Source organism: Sorex araneus, chromosome 1 (assembly GCF_027595985.1).
Source record: "Sorex araneus isolate mSorAra2 chromosome 1, mSorAra2.pri, whole genome shotgun sequence".
In the NCBI taxonomy this organism is placed as follows: Eukaryota; Metazoa; Chordata; class Mammalia; order Eulipotyphla; family Soricidae; genus Sorex; species Sorex araneus.
In genome coordinates, this window is record NC_073302.1 from 390,262,907 (window position 1) to 390,288,219 (window position 25,313).

The 25,313-nt window shown below is 39.6% G+C and overlaps 1 protein-coding gene and 1 non-coding gene across 2 annotated transcripts in view; one reads left to right on the top strand and one right to left on the bottom strand.

Moving 5' to 3' along the window:
* The window catches only part of CFAP69 (cilia and flagella associated protein 69), a 61,619-nt gene extending 36,306 nt beyond the window's left edge, over window positions 1-25,313 (bottom strand). Inside the window, exons 1-7 of the mRNA XM_055141021.1 lie at window positions 25,141-25,313; window positions 18,263-18,328; window positions 16,793-16,858; window positions 10,538-10,647; window positions 6,687-6,763; window positions 1,713-1,811; window positions 17-166 (exon numbers count right to left, since the gene is read on the bottom strand). Coding sequence (XP_054996996.1) covers window positions 17-166; window positions 1,713-1,811; window positions 6,687-6,763; window positions 10,538-10,647; window positions 16,793-16,858; window positions 18,263-18,328; window positions 25,141-25,260 — 688 coding nt within the window. The 5' untranslated portion in view covers window positions 25,261-25,313. The remainder of the gene's footprint in view (window positions 1-16; window positions 167-1,712; window positions 1,812-6,686; window positions 6,764-10,537; window positions 10,648-16,792; window positions 16,859-18,262; window positions 18,329-25,140) is intronic.
* Window positions 16,131-16,266, top strand: LOC129400886 (small nucleolar RNA SNORA66). The gene has a single exon (XR_008627952.1). It is a non-coding gene; the product is annotated as a small nucleolar RNA SNORA66 (small nucleolar RNA).

The window sequence follows — 25,313 nt, forward strand, 5'->3', positions numbered from 1 at the left end:
TTAATAATATACAAACCAGAAGTTGAGAGATGTTGCAGAGCTTTAAGTACCCAAAGTTTCTCAACAAGTTGATTTTCAAGGAAGGCCAGTGACTCAACCATAGATTTTGCCAATCCTCCAACTTCAGCCATTTTAATTTTATATGATGAACTAGCTTGCTGGTAACCTAATAACAATTAGTTCACATATATATGCGGTATTTTCTATAGCAATCTTCTATAATAAAAGAATGAGTAATTTTTCACTAAATAACAGTAGCAATAAAAAAATGGAAATAATACCTAAAATGCTATAACACAGGGATATATAAACTTTTTACACAAAAGCCAGATAGTATTTTAAGCTTTTGGTAGGTATAGAATTTCTAGCTCAAACATTCAAATTTGCTACCACAGCATGAAAACAAGTAGAAAGAACATGAAATAAATGATCAAGTTCTATTCTGCATTTTTACTGAGCCAGTTTTGAGTTGGGGTCCATAACTGGCTGATCCATGACATAGCATTTGAAGCGGAACACAAATTCGAGAGGGGAACATATTTCTTAAAGAAACATACATATATGGGGGCTAGAGTGATAGCACAATGGGTAGGGCGTTTGCCTTGCACTCGGCCAACCCGGGTTCGATTCCCAGCATCCCATATGGTCCCCTGAGCACCGCCAGGGGTAATTACTGAGTGCAGGGCCAGGAGTGACCCCTGTGCATCCCCAGGTGTGACCCAAAAAGCAAATATATATATATATATATACATATATGTACATATATATATATTTCTTTTTCAGAAGATACACTTTTCAGTATAGGAAAAAGCATGGTTACAAAGAGTGTTTTTACTATTCAGATCAATGTTTTCAGTATTACCAAGAGAAAATTGTGTGATGGTGGCAATAAAAAACTAGGAGCAAGTGTAATAAGTTATGATAAACTACTAGTAATATGATGGTATTTTAAGAAAGTTTTATCTGACAACTGTCACTGTCATCCCGTTGCTCATCGATTTGTTCGAGTGGGCACCAGTAACGGTCTCTATTGTGAGACTTGCTTTTACCGTTTTGGGCATATCAAATACTTCACAGGTAGCTTGCCAGGCTCTGCCAGGCGGGGGAGATACTCTCGATAGCTTGCCGGGCTCTCCGAGAGGGACGGAGGAATCGAACCTGGGTGGGCTGCATGCCAGGTGAACACCCTACCTGCTGTGCTATCACTCCAGCCCTTACCTGACAACATGTCATAAGAATTTCTTTTTGTGGGGGAAGTAGGGAAAGGGTGAGGAAGGGAAACTTGGGATACTGGTGATGGGAAATATACGCTGGTGAAGGGACAAGTGTTGTAACTTGTATATGACTAAAACCAAATCATGAACAACTTTGTAACTGTGTATCTCACTGTGAGTCAATTAAAAAAATTAATTTAAAAATTAAAAAAAAAATCTTTCCTGAGACCCACAGGACCACTCAGTGGAAAATGTTTATCTTGCCAAAGGTAAGGTGTGAGTTTCACCCCACTGCCATGTACCTGTGCCAAGAGGGATCCTGGAGGCTCTGTTGTATGGGATTCCTGGTGGTGCAACAGAATGTGTGACATCTAAAGCACCAAGTCCAGACGTGTGGGAACATTGCAACCAGATGAGCAATTCCCAGTGAGCACAACCTCGGGGCATCACCAGGTGTGACCAATTCCCTCCCTAAATAATAAAAAAATAAAATCTTACCTGGAATATGCTTTTTTGGTGGTTCTGCATGATAAAAGTCAACAATACACTTACAAATTTGTATCCTCAATTCAGAACTTGGTATTTGCATTAAGTCACCTGCCAGAAACAATAAAATAAAAAGCTTTTAATAAGTCATGAGATTATTTACAAATTTAAGCATACTGTATTAATAATAGCATTATTTAAGATAATCTAATTTAAGATTCAAATTCAGTTTGTTTAAATTTACACACACACACACACACACACACACACACCCCTCACCTTGGATCTATCACCCTGATAACTCTATATCAATCTAACATTTAACTCTTCAACTCAACCCCTCCTCTTTCCTAAGAAGTAAATAATCATAATCAACAGCATAAATTCTTGAACGAGAGACCTAAGATTAAATGTTAGCTATGTCTTAGTACCTGGTGGACTCAGGCCTTTACTTTCTCACCTATATAATAAGTATACTGGGGTCTAGAGTGACATAAAAACAGGTAGAGTGCTTGCCATGCACACAGTTGACCCTGGTATGATCCCTAGCACCACATAAGGGAGCACTAGCAAGTGTGAAGTGTGTCCCCTACCAGCACCCCCCACCAAGTACTAGTAGTTACTTCTTCTAAGATAAATGTGTATGTGAAAAAGGCTGACAACAGTGTCTTCATATATCAAATTACTATTACTTATTTTGGCTAGACATAAGCTAGCATTTTTCCTTCCTGACTAGAGACCTGGTAATTTGTTGCTTATAATAATACATTCTGCTGTTTGAAAAATTAGAAGTGCACATTCTCTGCTGCCTGCATCACAGCCAAAGATATGTTCTTTCTTTCTCTGTCTCTAAATAAAACTAGTTTGTATTACTATTTGCATTTTTCTGAAATTCTTTTCTGTGATGGAAAGCGGCAATCCTGGAAAATCTGGGCAAGGGTTAGGACTGACATTACATTTCCTGCAAAGAGTAATTCCTCACTCCAGTCTGAGTTAACAGCTCCCTGAGAAGTTGAGGGGTGGGGAACAGAGCCTCTGCCATGTAGACCAAGAGGTTTCCAGGTGCAACCTGACAGTTGTCTTGCAGGGGCTGATGGGATGGCAGCATCTGCAACAGACTTTGCCAGTCCAATCCGAAAGGCCTAGCCAGGCACTTCCCTGGATCGAGGAGGGTCAAGCAGAAAGTGGAAACAGTGGTCTTGAGACCACCTTTTTTGCTCCCCACTTCACCCAAATCACCTGCAACATTTGGCAGATAATCAGGGGTTAAGTGAACTGCAACATAATTCATGAAATCACCCAGGGAACCCACCTTTTGATAGGAGCCACTTCTCCCACACCTGCAACAACTTCCATCTCTACTATCCACTAATATGTCATTACTGGAGTCTTTCTCACAGTAGAAGAACTAAATGAGTCTGCTTAACTTTTGTCTGAGGAGCAGTTGGTAACTTTAATATGCACAATACTCACACCACCATCAGGAGTGGCCCCAAAGTAAAAGGTAACATAAAATAAGATTTAAGAATATGTTGGATGGAACCTAAAACAAAAAGAAACAAAATGGTAGGATAAGAGCCTGAAGTAAATTTTGAAAGTGAAAAAATAACAAGGTTGGGGGGTTAGCTCCTGGAATTTACTATCCACAATAAATAAAGTGAGGTTCCACCAAAAAATAAAGGGCGGGGGGAGAAAAAAATGGAGAGAAAAAGGAAAAAAAGAAATTGGAAGTAAATCCTGCTCTCCACTTGCCAGCATAGTGAAAAGCAGTGAATTCCTAGGTAGTCTTTGCCGATAATAATTTTATATTTATTTGGGTGGTGATAAAGAATAGAAAAGACTCTCCAGAGTCTGCCAGGAGTGATTACTGAGCACTGCCAGTATGCCGCCCTGCCCCCCCAAAAAAAACAACCAAAATTCCTCCGCCTATTTCCAGAATTTTTTTTTTTAAGAGTTAAAAGGGACAGAATGACAGTACTTAGTAATCATTCCCAAACTATTTCTGGATTATCTTCACCTTTATTTCAAACTGATTTGCATTTGTCCTGGTCAAGTTCTACACATGGATCCCTAAGAAATCTGAAAATTATTCTGAATGTGACCTTCTATGTCCTAAGGACAGCTAGAGTTAAGTAGATGTAGCAGTTTCAGGCCTGACACTCATCTGGTTGGATTCAATAGTGGAGGAGACTTGTGTTTTGCCTCAGATCTTTTATGCTTATCTTTGAAGATAGGGCACTGACTAGAATTGCAAATGGACAGATGTGGGGGAGCCAGTAGGCAAACCTTTCAGCAAAAGACACCATTTTTAAAAAAGTCTCAACATCCTCTTTTAATTTTGTATTCCGGAACTCTTCTTTGATGATGGAGAGTCATTATGGTTTGAAAAAATTATGCAATAAGAACAACTACATTTTTCCAGCAAAACTAACCAAAAATTCAAGTTTGTGGGAAATCCTAAGATTCCATGCCTGCTTCTCCACCCTTCGTTCCTGTAAGTTTAGATCATTTATTATAGTTTCTGTTTCACAGTCTCAAGGCAGAGTACCAACTTCTTCCCTCATAAATTTGCAAAGTCTTCCTCTTAAGACAGAAATATCTATCATTTAGAAGAAAAAGTAGTATGATTTATTAGCATAGTATAAATTGAAAAAAGATTAGTAAAAATGATGAACAACAGCCTTTGTGCAAGACTTTATATTACACAATAACTATTTTAGTTAAAACTTCTATTTCTTGGGGCCATTGCGAAAGTACAGAGGGAAGAGTGCATGTGGCTGATCTGGGTTCAATCCCGGGCATTCCATATGGTCCCCTGGGTCGGCCAGGAGTGATCCCTGACAACCTCCCCCACAAACACCACCTATTTCCAGCAATTAAAAAAAAAAGAGCAATAAAAGGGACAAAAAGATAGTTTAAAAAATTAGATAGGGGCTGGAGTGATAGCACAGCGGGTAGGGCGTTTGCCTTGCACGCGGCCAACCCGGGTTCGAATCCCAGCATCCCATATGGTCCCCTGAGCACCGCCAGGGGTAATTCCTGAGTGCAGAGCCAGGAGTAACCCCTGTGCATCGCCAGGTGTGACCCAAAAAGCAAAAAAAAAAATTAGATAGATAGAGATACATATTAGTTTGGGGGCTACACTTGGCGATGCTCAGGGCTTACTCCTGGCTCTGAGCTCAGGGATCACTCCTGGTGAGCTCAGGGGACCATACGTGGTGACAGGGATCAAACTCAGGTTGGTGCTGTGCAAGACAAATATACTACCTGCTATACTATCACTCAAGCCACAAAATTAAGTATATATTTATAAGTATCTGCCAATACTCTTGAAACAAAATTTTTAAATAATGAGGGCATCAGATGCATTTTGATTTTTGAAATGTCATCAACCAAACCTAAAATTTTAGAGCCAGAGAGATAATACAAGAGTTAAGGCAGATGCCTTGCATCCTTCCAAACCCACCTCAAATACCCAATCCTGCACAAAGTTCCTTAGGCACTGGCAGGGGTCAATCCTGAGCACAGAGTCAGGAATAATCCATGAGCACCACTGGCATGGTAGCAGAACAGGGGAAACAGACAAAACAAACCTAACCTAAACTTTAAATTTGTTAATACTACCCTCTCCGCTTTTGAACTGCTTTCTCATTGTAAATGACTGAAATTCAAATAATTAAATTTTATGGTTTTTTTTTAGGACATCTTAACTTCCCAGGTTTATTCAATTTCTTTGACACCTCCCTCTATCCTAGGCTCACATAATTTCTTCCAAAGTATCTACAGGGAAGACAAGGAAATTTCTTTAGATATAAAAGAGTTGTTGTACATGTCAGAAGAAAAAAAAAAACAAGATTCATTTCAGTAAAATCTCTCAACATTTTCCACTATGAAGTACAATATCGGGAACACAGCTATTCAGTAAATATTTATTAAAAAAACTTTTTTTGGTCAATGTGTCTTTCATTTCCCCTTTACAAAAACCTAAATTAACAAATAGAAACATAATGTAAGATTTGTTTGGGAACATGATGTCACATCTCAGCTAATTCAAGGAACAGTGTTTCATTCATCTCACTTCTTATGAATTTATTATTTTCTTCTTTAGGAAATAAAATACTAAATAAATCAAATAACCCAAATACAAACATCTGTTCTTTTATATACAAAACTCATTTTTATATGTATTACGCTAGAGTTCACCATGTTCCTTCATTTATGATTTATCTTAAAACTTGATTATTTAATGATCTGACTCTCAATGACTCTGGCAACTAATTATAGCAGTCACAGAGGTCAAAGTTGAAAACATTTTTGCAGTGAATGAAAGAAACTACACCTCTTATTTCCATAATACATCAGCCAACATTTTATTAAGCTAAACATAAAACAGATTAGTACAAAGAAGTACCTACCTTTCCCAATATTTTAATAATACAGAATCTGGGGGCAGAGCTGGTAGGGTCTTGCCTTACACACAGTCACCCCAGGTTCTATCCCGAGCATCCCATATGATCTCCCGAGCACTGCCGGGAGTAATTTCTGAGTACAGAACATGGAGTAACCCCTGAGCATTGCCATGTGTGCCCCCAACTTTCATCCCTCCAAAAATAGAGAATCTTATTGATATAACAAAAAGCACAAGTCAAAAATAATACAAGATATAACACCAACTGTACTATGTTTAATTCCCAACCAGAAAATAAGAAAAGTGCCTAAATTTAGAATCTTTTGCTTTGTTTTCTTTTGGGGCCACACCTATCTATGTTCAGGGCTTACTCCACGCAATACGTGGGAGACCATGAATGCATAATGTGGGGGATCTAACCTGGGTCAGCTATGTGAAAGACAACAGCATTAACCCCTGTACTTTCTCTTCAGCCCCAATTAGGAAGTACTCTTAGAAAAATTTACTGAGATACGCATTTTCCAAATACTAGGACCTGTCATATTGCATCTCACTTTTAAAAAGAAATCTTAACTTACCCAGAAGTCCTATTGACTTGGCAGTTTCTTCAGCATATGTTACCTCATCCGATGCTTTCTTTTTTAAAAACGGCAAGCTTCGATAAGAATGAAGAATATATGAATTATGTTTAATAAAGGCCTTAATGAAAGCACCATCTGCAAATTATGGGAATTTTTTTTCTAAAGAATAAAATTAAGATGCTACTCTAAATTTTTAATAAATTATACATTTTTATAAATTTATAAATATAAATTTTATATTTATACAAATTTAAATTTTTATAATTTTTAATAAAATTTATAAATTTTGCAATTTTTTATAAACTGTGGAATTAATAGCTCTCATCAATAAACTTTATGTCCCTAAGCAAAGGAAACAGACACAAAATGAAGAGAAATGGACAGAAAAGGCAGGGTTTAAGAATAACATTTTGTAACACTGCACAAATAATTAAAGAATTCCCTTTCTGAAGACAAAATAACAGTACATATTATGTAGTAGCAATTTAATAGAGATATACTATCAAGAGAAGGAAGACAAATCTCATATGTAGGCTTACTTACAACTTAAACATTGGTAAAAGGTTTTTTCTTAAGTTTTTGCAACTAGTTAATCAATAGTCTGTTCTTAAAGATCAGTGTCTCCTTTCTTACCAGCTGCATCATCTACTCTTCATAAAATAACAGACAGACATTTTGAACACTAGGAAATTCAAGTTAAACTGTTCATTTCTAATGTTTGCTAAAATTTTTCACTTGAAACAACTTTATTATTCCACCCATTATTAGATCAAGATCACTAATGAATTCTAAAACAAAATTTATTTTTTGTTCCAAACTTTTCCCATCATTATCAAAAAAAAGGTAAAGGGGTTCTTGATCAAGACATCTGTGAGAATGGGGCTGGAGTGATAGCACAGCGGGTAGGGCATTTGCCTTGCACTCGGCAGACCCGGGTTCGATTCCCAGCATCCCATATGGTCCCCTGAGCACCGCCAGGAGTAATTCCTGAGTGCATGAGCCAGGAGTGACCCCTGTGCATCGCCGGGTGTGACCCAAAAAGAAAAAAAAAAAGCAAAAAGGAAAGAAGTAGATAATACTGGTAAATAAGTAAATGAGAAACAATAAGGAGGTTTCCAAAGGAATGCAAAGAAGAGCAGGCAGAGTAAGAAGTATCCTGGGGAGCCTCATGACACTATGACACAACCTGACAATAGAGTCAAGTCCACAAACATTAACTCCTGCATTTATCACTCCAACCCAAAAAGTCATTTCTTGATAGTGCTGTTGTAGTAGCATTAATGTTGAAAGCAATAACTTTGTTTTTTTAATTTTTAATTTTTTATTGAGTCACCATGTGGAAAGTTACAAAGTTTTCAGGTTTAAATCTCAGTTATACAATGCTCGAATACCCATCCCTTCACCAGTGCACATATTCCACCACCAAGAATCCCAGTATAGCTCCACCCTGCCCCCCCACACCCCTAACTCCCCCACGCCCCTAGCCCCCCCACCCGCCTGTGTAACTAATAAATTTCACTTTACTTTCACTTTGATTGCATACAATATTTCAACAAAACTCACTATTATTGTTTGGAGAGTCTCTCCCCTAAAGTCAGACCTGCTGAAAAGGAAGCATTAGATAATTTGTTTTCCATTGCTGAGGATGAAGAGGTATGAGGTCGAGTGGCCACACTTAGCGGCCTCTCGGTTTTGGGTTTCTGTATTTTAGTATTTTAGTAACTAAGTCCAGAGAGATATCTGCCAGAAGTTGCATCGTTGCCAACTTGTACTTCTCAGTTACATTATATTCCACATATGAGTGCAATCTTTCTATGTCTGTCTCTTTCTTTCTGACTCATTTCACTCAACATGATACTTTCCATGTTGATCCATTTATATGCAAATTTCATGACTTCATGTTTTCTGATAGCTACATAGTATTCCATTGTATAGATGTACCAGAGTTTCTTTAACCAGTCATCTGTTTTGGGGCACTCTGGTTTTTTCCAGATTCTGGCTATTGTAAACAGTGCTGCAATGAACATAGAAATACATATGCCATCTCTACTATACCGTTTTGCCTCTCCGGGATATATTCCCAGGAGTGGTATGAAAGCAATAACTTTGAATCTAGTGCTCTAGGACATGCAGTTTCAAACTCTGAAGATGTTTACACAATGTAATCTCACATCAATATAATAATTTCCAATTAGCACATTAATGTCTATTAAAAGCACCAGAGCAATAATTTTTCTGAATTTTTTAATCCCTATAAAAAATTAAGACATGGTAAAGCACCCAATAAATTGTTTCCTAATATTTTATTCAGAAATTTAGAAAAATGTAAGTTGCCACAAAAACATACACATAATAACATTAAAGTATTCAGAGTTAAAACTGATGCACCACATATGCCTATTATTTGAGTATTCAAAAAAATGTGACTTAAAAATTTTAATTGAGAGGTTGGAGCAATAGCACAGCGGGTAAGACGTTTATTTTGTACGAGGCTGACAGGGATTTGATTCCCAGCATCCCATGTGGTTCCCTGAGCACTGTCAGGAGTGATTTTTGAGTGCAAAGCCAGGAGTAGCCCCAAAAAGCAAAAAAAAAAAAAAAAAATTGAGGGCACAGAGCGATAGTACAGGGAAGTGTGTGCTTGTTTTACACGTGGCCACCCGAGTTCTAGCGTTCTATCTCTAGCACTCCATATGATCCCCAGACCCCTGCTCAAAGTGATCCTTGAGCACAGAACCAAGATTTAGCCCTGAGCACTGAGGGGTGTGGTCCCAAACCAAACAAACATATAAAACAAAAAAGTTAAATTGGTAGACAGGTTTATAAGGCTAAGATGTCAGAAGGGTTTATTTATATTTTAAGAAACTAAGACTGTCTGGTGAAAGGTATGGTGTTGGAACATAGTATACATGAAGCTCTATCCCTAACAGCATCATAAATCATGGTGCCTAAAATTTAAAAATTAAAAAAATAAAATACACCAAGATGAAAATTTTAATATCTTGATTAGCCACTATGTGGCAGCAAAGACGCAGAATATATTCCCGTGTCCTCAAAACAGCTGGAGAAACAACAGTTTAGAATATGGGATATTGGGGCTAGAGTACAGGGGATAGGGTGTGTTTGCCTTGCATGCAGCTGACCCAGGGTTGATCCCATATGATCCCCTGAACGCCTCCAGGATTAATTCCAGAGTGCACAGCCAGGAGTAACCCCTGAGCATGGCCAGGTGTGACCCCAAAACCAAACCAAACCAAAACAAAAAATAGCAGATATAATATATTTTATAATTCTGAGCTTTAATTTGCACTTAAATATATTAAGCAAAAATAATTAGTGACATTTATTCTTCATTCAAAATTGGAATATTAAATAAACTAGGATACAGAACTGTTATATATCTTAGTCAAATTTTCTAAGGAGAAATTAAACAATTATCAAGAATTATTTGTAAATTTATTTAATGATTCTCAAAAATTCTAAAGTTACTTTCTTACCTAATTCTCATCATTCACCTGAGAAATACTTATGAGAAAACATTTTAATATATTTGTAGCATAATCTCTTGTAAAACTGACTACCTTTGAGTTTATTTTCTTTCTTTCTTTCTTTTTTTGTGGTGACGCTATAGAACTCCCTGATCAAACTCCATACCCACACAAGCAAGGCTGGTGTTCTATCACGAATTCACATCCCAATCTCCAATCTTTGAAATCTGCTAGATGAAGTGATCAACTGAAGTTTTCTGAGTTCTTTACTATTTTGTTACAGGGGATATGTTTATAAGACAAAATTAAACACAGTAAAAGTGAGATCATGTAAAATAAAGCAAAAGAAAAACAACTTACCCACATAATTTCAGAATACTATAAGCAGATTCTATAAAAACAGGTTGGTTTTCAATTTTTCTTGCACACAGATTAAGAAGTTTAAATATTTGTGCTAAATCTCTTAGGGGCTGTAATATTATTAGTTAAGAAATAAAATTAAGAATTATATTTTCTTCACTTATTCTTTAAGGTACTAAAGGATACCCCCTTTAAATAAAATACCTGACCCTGAAAAGAGCCTCCAATTGTTGGGAAAGACTAAGAGAGGCTGCTTAAAATTTCAGGGCTGGGACGAATGGAGATGTTACTGGCGCCCACTTGAGTAAATGAATGAACAATGGGATGACAATGATACAGTGATTAAATAAAATATGTTATAGGGTAAAGATAATGTATTTTCTTGGTTTTGTTTTCAGGGTCAGATATTTCATTTAATACCCCCTTTAAAATACCACTCTGGACTCTATATTTTTCTAATTCTCGGGCCTCTTGGATCTCGATGGCTTTCATTATGAACTTATAAACAGCTAACTTGGGACTGGAGCAGTGGCACAGCAGGCAGGGGGTTTTCCTTGCATATGTAGACCAAGGCTCGATCCCCAGATTCCATATGTTCCCCTGAGCACTGCGGAAGTAATTACTGAGTGCAATGAAGGTAGAACCAGGAGTAACCCCTGCACATCACTGGATGTGATCCAAAAAGCAAACAAAAACAAAAACAAAAACAAAAACCCATAAACAAACAAAAGCTAACTTGTTCCTGCCTCTCTCCTCATCTAAACATTTCAAATGATCTTCTGGATCTTCTGTTTTTTTTTTTTTTTCTTTGTTACTCATTTACTCCCTAACTCCTAAACCTACTGAGTCAGGCTTTACCCTCTTCAGTGCACCAAATAAAATGGAGGGCAGGGGGCACTCATGTACAAGGCATGAGTCTTACTCCTTACTAGCTCTCCAACCGTAACCATTTTACTTTTATTGACATGTATTATTTTTACATGTTTTTGGTGAGTGTACATAAACAGAAACATGTTGTGCATGCTAATAAAACTGGACACCATGCTTAAAAGCAAGTAAATAATTTCCTATTTACTAGCAAGGATCATGGAAGAGCTGGCAAGCTGCCCATGGTGTATTCGATATGCCAAATACAGTAACAATAGCAGGTCTCATTCCCCTGACCCTGAAAGAGCCTCTAATCATTGGGAAAGATGAATAAGGAGAGGCGTTAAAATCTCAGGGCTGGAACGAATGGAGACATTACTGGTGCCCGCTCGAGCAAATCGATGAACAACGGGATGACAGTGATACAGTGACAGTGATTCTTTAAGGTACTTCTGTCTACAAAATTCCATCTATTTTGTGTAATGTGATAGACACTTTTATTTTATTTCTTTTTAATTTTTTTAATTTTATTGAATCACCGTGAGATAGTTACAAGCTTTCGTGTTTGGGTTACAATCTCACAATGATCAAACACCCATCCCTACACCAGTGCACATTCCCCACCACCAATATCCCGGGTATACCCCCCTTTCCCACCCTCCCCCTGCCTCTAAGGCAGACAATATTCCCCATACTCTCTCTCTACTTTTGAGCATTATAGCTTGCAACACAGACACTGAGAAGTCATCATGTTTGGTCCATTATCTACTTTTGGCACGCATCTCCCATCCCGAGTGGTTCCTCCAGCCATCATTTTCTTAGTGATCCCTTTTCTATTCCATCTGCCTTCTCCTCTCCGATCATGAAGCAGTCTTTCAGCTATGGGGCAATCTCCCTGGCCATTGTATCTACTGTCCTTGGGTGTAAGCCTCATGTGATGCTACCCCACACTCCACAAATGAGTGCAGTCCCTCTATGTCTGTCCCTCTCTTTCTGACTCATTTCACTTAGCATGATACTCTCCATGTTTATCCATTTATAAGCAAATTTCATGACTTCATCTCTCCTAATAGCTGCATAGTATTCCATTTTAAAGATGTACCAAAGTTTCTTTAACCAGTCATCTGTTTCAGGGCACTCAGGTTGTTTCCATATTTTGGCTATTGTGAACAGTGCTGCAATGAACATATAGGTACAGATGTCATTTCTACTGTGCTCTTTTGAATCCTCAGGATATATTCCCCGAAGTGGTATTGCGGGGAGTGAGAGACACTTTTAAATTAATTTTAGATTCTAAAGATAAAAACTCAGAACCACAAATTCTATTTATTTTTATAACACTATGTTTTAAGGTCTTTAATTAGAAGTTTGAAGTCTTAGGCGTTGACTGGTTGGTTGGTTTGGGGGCCATACCTGACAGTGCTCAGGGTTTATTCCTTGCTCTGCACTCAGGGATTACTTCTAGTGGGCTTGGGGGGACCATATAGGATGCTGGGGGATTGAACCTGAGTTGGCCTTGTGCAAGCACCCTACTTGCTCCAGCCTGAAAAGGTTTTTGTGTACAGGAATACATAAAATAATTTAATAATTTAATATTTTTTGTTTGATTAAAAAAATTGTTAAGTCATATTGTATTATAACTTTTCTTTTTTTGGTGTTGCTAGGAATCAAAGCCAGGACCTCACAAATGCAGGCAAGGGCTCTACTTCTAAGCCCACAACCATAATTTTTGTCTTAATAACTGCTTATTAAATTGTTCTTTTCTCATGATACCTTTAGAATTTATTTACCAACCACTACACCATTAATCCAGTTGATCATTAATCTTTCATTAGAATAAGTTATGACACACTGAAAAATTAACTAAACGGTTTAATTATATTCATTTTACCAACTCACACACACCAATACACTACTCCAGAATTAGCAACCCAATACTCTATTAACACTAGTCAGGTGAATTTTACTGTTTTAAAGGTTCAAATTGGCTGGATTTTTATTTCATTTAATACTAGTAGAACTAGTAGAGGGCAATAAAAAAAATGTCACTGTATCATTGTCATCCCGTTGATTACGATTTGCTGGAGCGGACACCAGTAACGTCTCCATTTGTCCTAGCCCTGCGATTTTAGCAGCCTCTCTTTACTCGTTCTTCTCAGCAGTGCTGCATTGGAGGCTCTTTCAGGCTAAGGGGAATGAGACCCATCATTGTTACTGTATTTGGCATATCAATACGCCATGGAGAGCTTGGGAGGCTCTGCCATGCGGGCAGGATGCTCTAGGTACCTTGCCAGGTTCTCAGAGAGGGAGTACTAGGCTATAAGAGGGCACGTGCTTCTGGGAACGTTATTTTATAGTCTCTGGATCTTGGCCGTTGATGGGATTACATGGCGCCGGAGCAGTTTGTGGGTGTGGCTGCCAAGCTACTGGAAAATGGGGGATCTGGGTGGAGGAGGCGCAGTCCCAATCTGAGCAGGCTTGGAGATCTCAGCCCCAAGTCCTGCACACCTGGGGTCCTCTGCCAGTTCCTTCATGTGTGAGGCTCGTCAGAAATAATTAAATAAATGAAACAAATAGAGGGACTGGGGCAATTACAGTGGGCAGGGTGCTTGTCTTGCACGCAGCTGAGCCAGGTTTGATCTTTAGTACCTCATTTGGTCACCCAGGCACTGCCAGGAGTTACCCCTTAGTGCAGAGCTAGACGTAAGCCCTGAGCACTGCTGTGTGTTCACCCCAAACAAAAAACAAAACTAATAGAAAAGTAAAATAAACCTTCCTAGATAATCAGGTAAAAACAATTTTTATTTTATATATTTTAAAAAGTAGGTAAATGGGGGGCCAAAGAGATAGTATAGGGAGGAGTTAATACTCTTGTCTTGCATGTGGCCAACTTCAGTTTAATCCTTGGCTCTGCCAGAAGTGATTCCTGAGCACAGAGCATGGAGCAAGCCCTGAGTACCACTGGGTGTGGTCCCCAAAAGGCAAAAAGGAAAAGGAAAAAAAATGACAGATGGTCCATAAAGGAATTTTGTAGATTTTGTTTACAGTTAGGGAAATTGCTATTCTTGGTTTAATACTATCATTATCATTTCTATTATTTTTCTAGAAGTTTCTTAGTACAAGGTGGAAGAACGGCTACATTATAAGTACAAACCTCTGTTAACTTCCTAGAGATGTCACCAATATACCCCTCTCTTTTATGCTCTATATTTTATAACCTGTGTCAGCCTACTGAATGTGAAAAAACGTAGAGCCATTTGCTCCCACCTCTTTAACCTTCAAGGGAAAAATGATGGAGGTATTGTAACACCAGGATAAATGACAACAGCCTGTTTTCTTATGGCTGGAGAAGTTTATCAGCATTGGAAATACTAAGTTAGTAGAATGAAGACTCTGACTTGGCCTTGTTAACACTATCCACTGTCTATGCGATCCTACAGAAGCAGATACTGTCTGCACAGAGTTTTTTTGCATTATACTTGTTTCTTCAATTCTAAATTCTCAGATAGAAAAATATATTTTATTAGAAAATACAAAATGTGTTATCTTTTGTGTGGTGTATACAATAATGATCTATCCAAACACAACCATATTCCAATTCCCAGAAATTGTGAACGTTATTCAATGTCTTTTCAAATATAATTAAGTTAAATATCTTGAGATGGAAAAGTTATCTTTGATTGTCCAGGCAAGTCCAATGTAATCATTGGGTCCTTATAGGGGAAAGAGAGGACCAGAAGCGGTGCAAACTCAATCACTAATAATACTGCATGAGATCAAAACAACAATGAGATAACATCTCACATCACAGAGACTGGTCCACATCCAAAAGAACAAAAGCAACTGGTGTTGTTGAGGATGTGGGGAGAAAGGAACTCTCCTTCACTGCTGGTGGGAATGCCGGCTGGTTCAGCCCTTTTGGAAAACAATATGGACGGGTCTCAAAAAATTAGAAATTGAGCTCCCATTTGACCCAACAATACCACTCCTGGGAATATATCCTGGAGAGGCAAAAAGTATAGTAGAAATGACGTCTGCATTTGTATGTTCATTGCAACACTGTTTACAATAGCCAAAGTCTGGAAAAAAACGGAGTGTCCAAAAACAGATGACTGGTTAAAGAAACCTTGGTACATCTACACAACGGAATTCTATGCAGCTGTTAGAAAAGATGAAGTCATAAAATTTGCATATAAATGGATCAACATGGAAAGGATCATGTTGAATGAAATGAGTCAGAAAGAGAGAGACAGACATAGAAAGATCGTACTCATCTGTGGAATATAAAGTAACAGAATGGGAGACTAACCCCCAAGAGTAGTAGAGATAAAAGCCAGGAAGTCCGCCCCACAGCTTAGAAACTGGCCTCACATGTTAGGGGAAAAGGCAGCTGAGATAGAGAAGGGAACACCAAGTAAAGGATGTTGGGAGGACCCACTCGGGTTGAAAGATGCATGCCGAAAGTAGACTATAGACAAACATGATGGCCACTCAATACCTCTATTGCAAACTACAAAACCCCAAAGGAGAGAGAACAAAAGAGAATGCCCTGCCGCAGAGGCAGGGTGGGGTGGGGGGGTTTGGGTGGGGGTGGTGGTAGGGATACTGGGAACATTGGTGGAGGAGAATGGGCACTGGTGCAGGGATGTAAACAATGACTGTATGACTGAAATGCAAACATGAAAGTACATAAGTTTGTAACTGTTCCTCACGGTGATTCACTAATAAAAAAATTAAAAAAAAAATACTGCATCGCTAATAATACAGAAGTGAGGGTTACCAGGTTTATTGAAGTAACTGCAGTGATAGAAATGGATTAACTTCAGACTGCATTGAGGTGTCTATTCTCCCCTATTATAGGGAGAAAGAAAGAAAGAAAGAAAGAAAGAAAGAAAGAAAGAAAGAAAGAAAGAAAGAAAGAAAGAAAGAAAGAAAGAAAGAAGAAAGAAAGAAAGAAAGAAAGAAAGAAAGAAAGAAAGAAAGAAAGAAAGAAAGAAAGAAAGAAAGAAAGGAAGGAAGGAAGAAAGAAAGGAAGAAAGAAAAAGAAAGAGAGAAAGAAAGAGAGAAAAGGAAAGGTAAGAAGCAGAAGAGTGATGCTACTCTGAAGAAGGGGACATGAATTGAGGCATTCAGAAAGCCTTTAGAAGCTGGAAAAGGGATTCTTCTATAAAGCCATCAGAAGGAACTACCCTTGCCAATTTTGATTTTTGCTCAGTAAGACTGATGATTCTGGACTTGTGAATTCCAGAGGTCCAAAACAATTAAATTCATATTGCTTTAAGGTACTAAATTTGTGGGAATGTATGGCAGCAATAGGAATCTAATATATTATCTAATAAATATCTTCCAACTCAGAATAAAGGAAATGAACAATTATATAAAGGATACAAGTCCATTCTGATAACACTGTACCAATTTCTTGACAGATGTAAGTTGTTTTTCTTCTATTTCACCCTAAAACAAATGACCTATTTTAGTTTGGGTGGTTTTTTTGGTGCTATTAAATCTCTTAATATTTTTAAAAGTTCATTAATATTAAAAAAGTAGACAAATTAAAATTCTTAAGTAAGCCTTAAATTACTATAATATAGGCATTACAAAATACTTCCTTAAACAAGACACAAATACTCTTTACATTTTATTAGAAATTGAGAATCAAAGCCAGGTTAATTAAAAAGGAATGACTGTTTTCAGAAATAATATTAATAATATCTGACACATCTTTAGCCTTTTTTCTGTCATGAACCACATAACACTACATATACATATCAATTAATGAATATTCTATTCAACCCTATTAAGGAGGCACTATTATTATCCCTCTTTATAGAATAGAAAATGTGAACTGAAACACTTAAGTTGTCCAAAATCATACATACTGCTCATAAGTGATGGTGTTAGGAGTCAAATTTGGCAACCTGACTCTAGAAATTGTATTTTCAACTTCTGAAATATGTCCAATATGCTGTGCAAATCAAAGACTTTCAGCTAGTTTAAAATAAATAAGTAAAAAGATAAATAAAATAAAACTCTAGGGTGGGAGAATAGCTGGAACACATGCTTTTCGTGACCAGGTTTAATTCTCATCACAGCATGGTCCCTGAGCACTGCAAGGAGTATCCCTCTCCAAACAAAATGAAACAAAACTCCATATGTTTCCATTTCTAAAATCATGTTATCTTTAAAATTTTCTTAAATTTTTCAAGAGGAATTATGATATCTTCTTTATCTTTTTTGTTTGTTTTGGACAAACCTCATTTAACAACAATTAGGGGCTTAACGTTACTGTATTTTTTAATGCAGATATATTCACATGAAAAATAACTAATAAGAATCATATTCACCAAATTATTTTTAATAATTATATTAAAAAATTTAGAGGCTAAAAATATTAAAGCAGGTACTTATGACTATTAATCACAGGACTTTTTTTTATAGGCTTCCTACAGTCAACTCTTATCTACTTAAAATTTCATAATCTTCTTTGTTTAGTTTGTTTTTTGGGGTAGGTTTTATTTTGGGTCGGTTTGGTGGGGGAATATGGGGCACACCCATCAATGCTTATGGTTACTTTTGACTCTGCACTTAGGAATCACTCCCGGCAGTGCTTGGCTTATCTATGGGATGCCAGGAATAAAATCAGGGATAAAATCTGAGTCGGCTGCATGCGAGGCAAATGCCTTTATTGCTGTACTATCACTCCAGCTCCTCTAAATTTAAAGTCTTTGAATATCAAACACTTTGCTTAAAATACTTTTAACAAAAAGAAGAGAAATGAAAGTTATATTTCAGAAAATATATGTTAGCTTTCAGAGAAAACAGTTTACAAGTAATATAACAAAAACATTTTTTTCTCACATTTACTCCATCAGTCTCTTCAAGGAGTTTGATGATACGATTCAGGTCCATAGATTTGAAAGTAGCCTGAAAAAATACACCTCTTAGTATTCTATGTCATGAGAACCGAGAAATACTATGACCTTACCACTTTTATGCAATATCCCAGAAAATTAAAAATATCTATGGGAAAAAAAGACAGTGAGGGCAGAATAAAAAGCAGATGGTAACTTACCATAATAAATTGTAGACTGAAAACAGAATAATTCCTGGGCTCTTATGTTATTTTATCATTTTAATGTCTTTAAATTTTATTAGTTCTGAAAGCCCAAGGGAACATCAAGAATAACACCCCTTACATGTATCTCATATATACTTGTCACATTTCCCATGCATACACAATACCCTTTTTGCCTATGCAGGTGTATGTGTATACATATAATTAGCTTCGAAGTGCAGGTAGAAGATAAACTTCCTGAGCTAGGTATCTCCTCTTTCAGTTGTTATCAGCTATCAATCATTGAAATTGGAAAGCAGCATTATTTTTGGAGGAATGGGGGAGGGCAAGAAGATCAGGCCACATCTGGCTATGTACAGGACTTTCTCCTGGACTGTATTCTGTCAGGGCTCAGGGGACCATGTGGGGTGCCTAGGATCAAACCCAGGTCCGGCTGCATGCAAAGCAAGTGCCCTACCTGCTGTACTAACTCTCTGGCCCATATCTTAAATCTTAAGCACTTTCCATCTAATTAATTTATTCAGTCCTCATTTCTTACTCAGTTGTGAAGATTTCCTGCTATTTTCCTTGTCTCTATATTTGCATCCTTCAACATCATTAACTATTCTTAGCGGGAGTAATATAATTAAAATCTGAATATGATCCTAAATCATTCAGTTAGTCTCCACTGACTCCCACCCTATTACATTTATGTTGGTACAATTCTATTTCTCTCCTTTAAGATATAGCTCAAGTGTCAGATCCCCAGAAGATGAAAAAGGATAAAACAACTATCCCTCCTCGGAGCCCCCACAATTCCCACTGCAATTCCCATCATGTTATTCTAAAACAGTCTATATAATTTATTCTAGCCATACTCCATCCCAAAGTCCATTGAAAGCTTTTCTCCTGCATCCCCAAACTCTGGATCTGACATATAGCACTGTAAATTGTTCAATAAATGCTTATGAGTCAAGAAACAGCTACTTTATAATAAAGTTATTTGTAGGTAAGTTGTAGAAAGGAATAGAGGGCACTAACACCAAGATGTATGGATGGATGTTAGTGCCCGAGAGAAAGCAGCCAGGCCTGTTTCAATCCTGGGCACCACATGGTCTCCTGAGCAGAGCTGGGAGCAGCATATGGCTCTGACAGCTCCAGAGCACCATAGGGGGGTAGAGGGGAAGGTCCCAGGGCGCTACTGGGGTGACCTGGGTAATCCCTGGTACCTCAAGGGCCCCCATATTAATCCTCTGCAGGCCAAGACTCTCTAGAAGCCCTACCCCACCCTCTGGACCTCCAGAGAATTGCCAGGGAGACCCAAAACCCAAACAACAACAAACGTATTTCTGATGAGAACTAAATCTTTAAATTGTAGATGCAGCCTAAGCACTGCTTACCTTGGAGATTAATGCTTTGTGCAGTTTCTTGTGTCTTTGTTTGGGGGCCACACCCAACAATGCTCAGGGGTTACTCCTGGCTCTGCACTCAGGAATTATTCCTGGTGGTGCTCAGGGGAATATATGGGATGCAGGGGATTGAACCCAGATTGGCGATGTGCAAGGCAAGCGCCTAACCCACTGTATTATCTCTCTGGCCCCACGAAATATTTTCTTTTAAATTAAAAGAATCAAAAAATTCTACCAGTTGTTTCCTACTGTTATAAGACTTAATGATCCCAAATGCCTGTTTATCCTTTCCCATCTGTCAAGCTTTCACATCTAATTCTGCATATAAAATAACTGTTTAAAAAGATGATGCAACAATGCTTCACCAACCTGGCTGGCTGTTCAAAGCTAGGCCCTGAGGAAGTGGTGCTACTCAGTAACCTTAGCTCTCAGGGGTCTCAGAGCCACACATGGCAATGCTGGGGGTCCTTACGGGTTCTATCCAGTGTTGCTCAGGGGGCTGGGTAATGCCAGGAATCCAACTCTAAACACATCCCTAACTTCTGTACTATCTCCTGGTCTTTAGGACCAGGGTAGGGAATTTTATGGACATAAAGTCCAGGACAATATTGCAAACAATTGACAGGATATGACATTAACTAATAGAATGTGGAGGTGCTCAGAATCTCTCAGAGTGAAACTTTGGTTAAGGAAGCTTAAGCATGCTATTTAGGCAAGCTAATCAATAACAATTTAATATTTATTACATCTCTACATTATTATTTATTGCATGTCTACATTATGCCAGGCTTTGTTTGGGGTGCTAAAAATATGATACTAAAAAAAACACAAAATGTCCTGCTTCGGGGCTGAAGAGAGAGAATGTATAGAGGTTAAGGTGCTTTAGTGGCCAAGCCATTTGATCCCCGGCACCACATATGGTCCCCTGAGCCCCACAGGAGTGACCCTTGAGAACAGTGTCAGGTAAGTCCTGAGCATAGCTGGATGTGACGCAAAAACAAAAAACAAAACAAATCTAAAAAAACCCAAATCCTTCCTGCTTTCCTAAAGAACTGATATGCTTTTGGAGGAGACAGAGTAAGTTACATAATATAGTTAATGTAGCGGCTTTGTTTGTTGGAGGGAAGGGGTTTGGGTTTATTCCTGGCTCTGTGCTCCTGGCAGTGCTCAGAAGACCATGTGGAGCCAGCGACAGAACTGGGTGGCTTAACCTCTGTGCTATCTCTCCGGCTCTTTACTATAGTGTTTTGGAGAAAACCATAACCCTGAGGGGAACAGTGGTCAGCAAGACTAAGAGACAGTCACATTTCAGCAGCCTTTCAGGAGTTAAGGAAAAAGCTACCAATATCAAAGGGAAAACTCCCAGGTAAGGGGTGCAGCAGGTGCAAAGACCTCTCTTAGATGGGAGCACACCAGACACGAGTGACAGAAGCCAAGTCAGTGTGGTCGAACACGGAAGCCTTTGCACATTACTTATAAGGACTTAACTTTTACTCTGCGCTGAGAATATAAGAGTGAAAGGCACAGAGCATTAAGGTTTATCTTCTAGGGATAGAAATATAGCTCACAAAGGGCTGATGCTCATGCCTAGCGTGCACAGGGTTCCAGTTTTCATCCCTGGCACCACAAGGCCTCCCTAGAAGCTCAGGTTATGCAGCCCTTGGTGGCCCCTTGCTCCCACTGCAGCAGACCAACCGCAACCCTATACTTTAGAGAAAGAAAATTTAAACATACAAAACAGTGATCAACAAAATAAATGCCAACTAAAAGAAACTGACTCATACCCAGAACTAGATTCATTCATGAGATTTGAGAATGCTTTCTACTGAGGAGTACTTTAGGTGGGATAGGAAGGGTCTAAAAAACAGAGTAAGAGTTATGTTGCTGGAGAGGTAGCACGATGGGAGCTCGCCTTGCACACGGACAACCCAGGTTTGGTTCTCAGCATTGCATATGATGCTCAAGAACCACTGAGAGGGCTGGAGTGATAGCACAGCAAGTAGGGCGTTTGCCTTGCACGCGGCCAACCTGGGTTTGAATCTCAGCATCCCATATGGTCTCCTTAGCACCGCCAGGGGTAATTCCTGAATGCAGAGCCAGGAGTAACCCCTGTGCATCGCCAAGTGTGACCCAAAAAGAAAAAAAAAAAAGCACCACGGGAGAGATCCCTGAGCACAGAGCCAGGAATAAACTCTGAACACCACTGAGTGTGACCCAGAACCCAAAATTAAATAAATAAAAGTAGAGTTAAGACAAACTCAGCAAAGAAAGTAAGGCATTCATTAGATATTTCACATAGCCTTCCCTGTAATGGGCATTCTTCTGGGTGCTGTTGGGAACCCCTGTTGATTAGGCTATACACTACAGAAACACAAGTTTCTGCCCTCATGGCTGCGGCAAAGTAGGTGGTATACAAAGAGAAGAGATTATAAACTGGAAAATCTTGAGAACAAGACCAAAAAGCTGAATGATTTTAGGAATAGCAGAGTGATAAATGTTATCAAGTTCAGTTGTTCTCAAACTAAACGTCACTTTCAGGTACTTTTTATGGGTCCACAATGGGGACACAATTTTGATTAGCTCCAAGGAGCAGCCCAGCTACCAATAGTTGTTTGTTTTATTAATTTGGGGGTTTTGTTGTTGTTTGGGGGCCATGCCCAGGGGTGCTTAGGGTTTACTCCTGGCTCAAGAACTACTCAAGAACTACTCCTGGCAGGCTTGAAGAACCATATGAGGGTGACTGAGACCGAACCCAGGTCAGCTGCATGCCAGGCAAATGCCATACCTACTGTACTATTGCTCCAACCCTAATATAGTTGTTTTTTTAAAAGGTCTTCTAACAACAGTTTAAGAAATTCAGTGATTCAACTCTAACCCCACAGCCAGACTCAGTATCCTCCTACCAATGTCCCAAGATTCTTCCCTTCCCACACTCCACCTTCTTAGCAAACTTTCTTTTCAATTTACTTATTATAGTCTGATCACAATATTACACTAGTATTGCCTCTTGATTTTTTTTTTTGGGGGGGTCATACCAGGAGATGTACAGGGGTTGCTCCTGGCTCATGCACTCAGGAATTACTCCTGGCGGTGCTCAGGGGACCATATGGGATGCTGGGGATTGAACCAGGGTCGGCCGGCCGCATGCAAGGCAAATGCCCTACCTGCTATACTATCGCTCCAGCCCCCAATTCACTCCTCTGGCTGTGATGTACATATTCATTTGTCTTTGATGTACATTTATTTCTTGTACAACTTCATTTTATAGAGAGGGGACACAACTAGAGAGGTTAAATGATCTGGTCAAAGGTAAAATAAAATTAGAAGCTACTGTAGGTTCTGAAATAAACAGAGGGAGGGACTCCGGAGAAGATAGCAGGATGACAAGGAGATGTTTCAAGAAGAACAGACTGGGAAGAGAGAATGCAGTATGAACCAAAGAGCTGGCTGGAAGGACAGCAAAATAATCTAGGTATGATGTGGCATGGTAATAGGTGATAACAGGAATAGGACGAAAGAACAAGTTTGGGTTTTTCCCCCTTTTTTTCACATCAGGTGCACTGACATCTTAATAAGGTTCGAAGAAGCACATGTCCCATGGATGCATGGGTGACAATCATAGTGCATATGCGCCACAAAAGGATCTCAAGCAATTTTCTTTTGGGTGAAGGAGGTTGGAAATGCAGGATATTTGAAAGAACTGGAAATTGGCCTCAGGCAAAGACAAAAAAAATTGTCATTTTAGTGTTATCAAAGAGAACTAGATTGCACTTTATAAATTAAGAAACAGAGTGACTTTCACTAAGTTTCTTATAGTCTTAGGGGTCTCATTTTAAAAAAGCAACCATAAACAAAGAAAACACAAGAAGAGAGTTGAGTGTTTTGGCAATGGCATCCTAAAAGTACACTGCCAAACCTCAACACACAACCCACCCACCCCTGTTTGCCAGTCTCATATAATCAATCCGGCCTTAAGAAATAATAGTAACATCGAGGAAGAATGAGAACCCTCAGGTACCCAAATCACCTGCTTCTTGGGTTTGCCAGGTACTTGGAAGAACAGCAGTAGCGTAGAGCCTCTTTGCAGTGTGGAGAGCTCCAGTTCCTCAAAATTCTCCCCGTCTGGATTGGAATACTTCCACTGCCAGATCAGGGAAATTCCCCTAACACCCCCCTCCGCCTCCTGCAAACGTGTTGTTGCTCCAAGGGTTATTGTGTAAATGTCTGAGAATCCTCCGAGAGCTTAAACCTTTTCCCACAGTAGCAGAGGTCCCCAGTCAACCGGCCATGCTCCAGTGCTCCAGGATGTGGACGCAGGAGACAGGGTTCCTGACGCAGCCAGAGACTTCACGAAACCTCCACGGGAATTCCCACAGTGGCCCCAGGCCATTAGTGTGAGGATGCAAGCTGGATTCCTCCATAGAATTCACCTTTTAAGGCAAGATCACAGCTCTCTAGAGACAAGCAGTGGAGCCCGCGCCTGAAATTAACGACCTGGAGTTTCTAAACACCCTCGCCACGAATGGAGATCGAAAGGGAGGGACCCGAAGTGAAATTTCTCAACAGATCAACCTGAAATAATTAATTCCGTATACATGTCAAAAAAAAAAACACAAAACAAACAAAAAATTTTAAGCACACAAACAAACAACAACAAAAAAAAGAGTTTGTTCTCTCCCAATGCTTTCTGACCCACCCTACAACCAGAGTTTAATTTTAGATGAGGGCGACGCTTAACTTTCTAATTCAATAGCCTTTTCTGGCCCTCTCGAGTTGCAAGTTTTAGCCGCGGGAAACCAAACACACGAGAGAACTGACGCCTCTGTCAAGCACCGCGCTCGCTCACCGGGGTTTAATGCACAAATTTGGGCTTAGAGCCAGTCGGGAGGTCGTCAGCTCACAGTGCTCGTTGCATCTCTTTCCCCCAAGCGAGCCCGCAGTGGTTTTAAGCATTCCCCCCCTCCCGCAAAAAGCGCTTCCAGGTTCCTCCAGCGCTTCAGTGGGACGCTCCGGGAGGACCACGAGTCCCAATTCCCCAGACAGGCAGGTTGACGACAGTCAACCCCCTCCCCGAGCAGGTGGCGCGGTTCTCTAGAGGATCCGCTCTGCGCTGGCACCGCCGTCCCACGGGGCCTTGATTCCACTCGGGCGCCCCCCCCCATTTCCGCCCAGTTGCCCCCAAGCCTCCCCCCCCCACACACACACCCCAGGCACTTCTCAAACTCCTGTTTCTCCCGTTTTCTCTCCCCCGCAAACACCGACGCCGGCCGTACCTGCGCGTCCTCATCCTCCGCCACCACTCCGATCACCGGGATCTGGCGCGGGCTGGCGGACTTCGCCCGGGCGCCCGCTTCCTGGGCCTCGGCGGGGGCCGCCGCCTCTGCTCCGGACATGGCAATTCGGGATCGGGGGGTCCCCCGGCCCTACCCAGCGACCGCCCGGACAC